The sequence below is a fragment of the Helianthus annuus genome, chromosome 14, assembly GCF_002127325.2.
Source record: "Helianthus annuus cultivar XRQ/B chromosome 14, HanXRQr2.0-SUNRISE, whole genome shotgun sequence".
In the NCBI taxonomy this organism is placed as follows: Eukaryota; Viridiplantae; Streptophyta; class Magnoliopsida; order Asterales; family Asteraceae; genus Helianthus; species Helianthus annuus.
In genome coordinates, this window is record NC_035446.2 from 13,253,441 (window position 1) to 13,258,601 (window position 5,161).

At 33.2% G+C, this 5,161-nt stretch overlaps 1 protein-coding gene across 1 annotated transcript; it reads left to right on the plus strand.

The window, feature by feature from the left end:
* The first annotated feature begins 1,037 nt into the window (after window positions 1-1,037).
* Window positions 1,038-3,560, plus strand: LOC110906443 (zinc finger MYM-type protein 1-like). Its single transcript, XM_022151577.1, has one exon. The coding sequence runs from the start codon at window positions 1,038-1,040 to the stop codon at window positions 3,558-3,560; it is 2,523 nt and encodes an 840-aa protein (XP_022007269.1).
* The last annotated feature ends 1,601 nt before the right edge of the window (window positions 3,561-5,161 follow it).

Below are 5,161 nucleotides of genomic sequence, written 5' to 3' on the forward strand. Positions count from 1 at the left end.
CCCCACCCTTGAATAGGCGTTTCGAATCCTATAAAACTGATGCTCTTATTGTGTTTAAACATACCAGAATCACAATCGTCCCCCACCCTTGAATCCAGTGCCGGTTAAGAGCAGGTTCAGAGTGAGCTTGGGAACAGGGCCCAAATAAGTAAAGGGCCCAAAATTTTTATGTCTTCTTTATATGTAGCCCAATTTTTAACAGGCCCCATTTGATATCAACCCCAATCCGTTAACTGGTTATAGCCTATAGGAATTCAAAAGTCGCGTGTACACAGGAAATCAAAAGTCGGTCGCAGGTTCCAAGTTAATAATCTCATCATCGCTGCTGCAGGAGTGCGATTCATCGATCATCTCATCATCAGCAGGTTCCAATTATAATCTGATTAAATTTTGATTAATGATCATAATCTGATTTCTGATAACTGATTAAATTTTGTTCCAAAAAAAATAATCTGTTCATCTGTTCATCTGTTGTTCCGAAAAAAATAACTGATTTCTGATAACTGATTAAAGCTTAGGAAGATTGTTAACTGATTAATGATCATCATCGATCATCCGTAGATATCCGCAGAACTAAATCGTTACTGTAACAGTATAAACTCGAAATCAAGAATCGAAACTCGAAATCAAGACTCGAAATAATGTTAAACGAGATAATGTTACTGTAACAGTATAAACTCGAAATCAAGAATCGTTAATGATCATCATCGATCATCAGCAGGTTCCAAACAGGTTATCAACTAATCCCCACGGATGTCAAACGATTTATAATGTTACTGTTCCAAACAGGTTCCAAACGATTTATAATGTTACTGTTGTTATCAATATTCTTATCATCAGCAGGTTATCAATTTTTTTTTACTGTTACTGTTGTTTCGAGTCTTGATTTCGAGTTTACGAGTCGCTAAGTGTTTCTGTGTTTTCATATCCTGATTTCGATAATTAGATTGGTTAAACTGTTATGAATGATTGAATGATTTCTAGTTTATTCAGATAATTGTGATTGAATGGATTTTATTCGTTAATATGTAGAAATTATGCCTCCCGTTCCTAAATACAAACACCTATCGGGTCATCAAAAACGTAAGAGGAAGAAGCTAGAGGAAGAGAAAAGAAAGGCAGACGAAGTAAAACAAAACCGAATACACAAGTTTTTTTCAAAAGAAACTCAAAGTTCTAGTTCTAACGTGGGTGATGATAATGTGGGTGAAGACAATGTGAAAGAAGATGAAGAAGCTAATGTGGGCGAAGACAATATGAACGTAGATGTAGACAACGTGAACGCAGGTGAAGATAATGTTAATGCTACCGTAGATGAAGAGTTGGTTAATCCCGTTCCGGATATTGATATTTTTGATCCTAGAAATTGGGGTGGGCTTAGTAATGACATGATTAAAGAGTTGGTTATTAAAGGTCCAAAAAGAGATATGGATGTTGTTAAGGGCCCCGTGGATAAATTTGGAAGACATTTTTCTAATACCATGTACACAAGAATTCTATCAAATAGGGAGACGTGCGATAGAGAATGGCTAGTGTATTCGAAAAAACTTGACAAACTCTATTGTTTTTGTTGTAAAGTTTTTAGAACGGGGCATCCGAAAGGTGGGTTGGATGATGAAGGTTATAACGACTGGATACATGCAAGTGGTAGACTTAAACAACACGAAGTTGGTTTAGAACATTTCAAGAATATGAATGAATGGTTTGAATTGCGCCAAAGGTTGAAATGCAATGAAACAATTGACAAATCGACATATGAGCAATTTAGAAAAGAAAAAGATTATTGGAAACAAGTCATCTTAAGGATTGTTGCACTTGTGAAGTTTCTTGCAAAATATGGCTTAGCGTTTCGTGGGTCAACTGAGAAGTTGTATCAAAAAGGCAATGGAAACTTTTTGGGTTTGGTTGAGATGTTGGAAGAGTTTGACCCGATTATGAAAGAACATGTGCGCCGAGTTTTGAATGAAAAGTGCCATGTACACTTTCTTAGCCACAATATTCAAAACGAGTTGATACAATTATTAGGGAATAAAGTTAGAACCGAAATCATCAAGAAGGTTAAGCAAGCAAAGTATTACTCCATCATCCTCGATTGCACGCCTGATACAAGTCACCAAGAGCAAATGTCCATAATTGTAAGGTATGTGAATTTTAACTCTAGTTCCGTGACCATTGAGGAATCCTTTTTAGGTTTTTTGGTTGTTGATGATACCACAGGTTTAGGACTTTTTGAAGTAACATGTAAGGAATTAGAGTCGCTAGATCTTGATATAGGTGATATGCGTGGTCAAGGCTACGATAATGGGGCAAACATGCGAGGAAAAAACAAAGGAGTTCAAACTAGATTTTTAGAAAAAAATCCTAGAGCTTTCTATAGTGCTTGTGGTTGTCATAGTCTAAATCTAGCATTGTGTGACATGGCCAACACAATTACTAAGTCTAAGGAATTTTTTGGAACAATACAACAGTTATATACTATCTTTGCCCATTCTATTAATAGGTGGCAAATTTTGAAAGACAATGTTAAAGGATTAACTCTTAAATCATTGTCTACAACTCGTTGGGAAAGTCGTATAGATAGTATTAAGCCTATAAGAACTCAACTTGGAGATGTAAGAAAAGCTTTGCGAGAAGTTAGGGAGACGGATAGAGATGCTAAAATCATAAGTGAAGCTAAATCATTAGAAGAGTATGAACTTGGTGATTTTGAATTTTTGGCACAAATTGTCATTTGGTTTGAATTATTATCAAAGGTGAATGTGGTGAGCAAACGGTTGCAAGCAAAAGATGTTGTCCTTGATGTTGCTATTGATGAAGTAGACAAATTAATTAAATTCTTTAAGAATTATAGAGAAGTGGGGTTCTCTAAGGCACTTGATGAAGCTAGAGAAATTGCAAATGAAATAGGTGTAAATGCAGAATTTCGTCAAAAACGTGTGATATATAGGAAAAAACAATTTGATGAATCGTCAAGTGTAGAAGAAGTAACATTTTCACCCGAGGAGGATTTTAGAGTAAATTATTTTTTAAGTATTGTTGATCAAGCTATTTTTTCACTTGAAACAAGATTTGAACAATACAAAAAATTCGAAAAAATATTTGGGTTTTTGTTTCCTAAAAAGTTGAAGACTCTTGATGAAGCCAAGCTTAAGGAGTGTTGTTATCGCCTTGAAGATGCATTGAAGTATGAAGGAGAATCAGATATTGATGCTAAAAAATTGTATACGGAGTTGAAGTTGATTACTACATTTTTACCGAGACACATTGACAACCCTTTTGACGTTTTAGACTATATCTTCCAACGCAGTACTACTTATCCTTATGCTATAAATGCATATAAAGTGTTGTTGACAATTCCGGTAACCGTGGCATCAGCAGAAAGAAGTTTCTCAAAGTTGAAGTTGTTGAAGACCTATTTACGTTCTACAATGTCACAAGAAAGGCTAAATGGGTTGGCAACAATATCTATTGAAAGTGAAATATTAGATACTATGGATTACAAGGAGTTGATCGAGAGCTTTGCTTCAAAAAACGCTAGGAGAACCACACTGTTTGCTTAGCAAGTATGTTCGATACTTTGATCATTTTGCTATCTATTTTTGTTAATTTGTTTTATCTATTTCATAACAATTATCGTAGTCATAGTATTATGAATTTTTAGTTATATAATTGAATGATTGATGAGTTTATGTTATATAAAGATTTGCGAATAGGGCCCAATTTTTTTATCTCGAACAGGGCCAAATTTTTTTTTAGGATTTTCGGAGACGGCCCTGCTTGAATCGCTCTCCGTGATCCAGGTTAACCACCACGGCTGCCATCACTCGAACACTATAAAACCGAGACCATCCATCTCGATATCCCTCACAACACCTCTCACTCTCTGTTTCTTGTGTCGAAGTTCACCGGAGTAGTTGAGACGCCGTCGGGTAACCAAGTTCACCGGAGTTCGAAGTGATCACCGGAGTCTTTCCGGAGGAACATCGAGTTCGCCGGGATTCGACTTGTCTTGCATGTCGGTATACCTTCTGTCCGATAACCTTTTCTTTGTTCTTGTTACTTATATATTTTTTTTAATGGACTATGAATCAAATAAAATGTCAAACATTGGTAATATTCATATATAAAGATGATCACAGTAGGTTTTTTTTTATTCCTACAAGTAGCAACAGTGATAAAGAAAAACAAAATATTACATTATCAACTAATGAATAAAAGCATGAACTGTATACATTGGTGTTCGATTGTTTTTTTTTTTTTTTATCAAATGAAAGAGATGAACTAGAACATGTGTTCAAATGAAATACAAACTTTTAACTTTGTTCTTATCAACACAAAGTAACAGTGGTTGATTTTCGTTCAAATCCAAATCCTTGTCTCTTATTATTACTACTTATTTTATGATCAAAAACTGTTTCAAGTTACCATGGTTACGTATCAGTACTTTGTTATAACGAAGAAGAAGACCACCTATGTTTCTTTCCTTTAGTTCTTTTTGAAGACTTATAAATTTACATTATTTATTATTTATTTATTTTATTCAGTTTTAGAAACAGATCATATAAACTATTTTATTTAAATGATTAATTAATAACATAAGTAAATTATCAAATAAATTCTTTTTATAACAATAAATGTTTATAAGAAGATAAAATATTATAAAATTATAAACCATAAATACGTGGGATATTATCTAACCTATAAATATTAGGATTATTTATTTTAACCAATAAATAATAACGAGTCGTTATGTGTTATCGATCAATCTGTTTTCATTATTTCTATACAATGGAACAATATTAAGTGAATAACAAACGAACAATATATTAGGTTCGTTTGTGTGGTTTGGAAGTTTCCTAAACCATCTTTTACTAAGTGTTTGTATTTTCTATGATAACCATCATGGTTACCAACTGTTCGTATATTAGCATTTTTTTCAAAAACAAGTTTGTTTTGTTAGTAAACCATTTATTTGATTAAAACTATTTTCCATTTTAGTTCATAAACTGTTATCAAAACAAATTTTATTTAACAATTAATTCTACAACTAAGAACAATCTATATCTATACTATATAATAAAAGAAACCACTTTGGGGACACTTGTCATCATATTAGAGCATCTCTTATAGATAATTATTATTTTAATTTAATCTTTTTTAA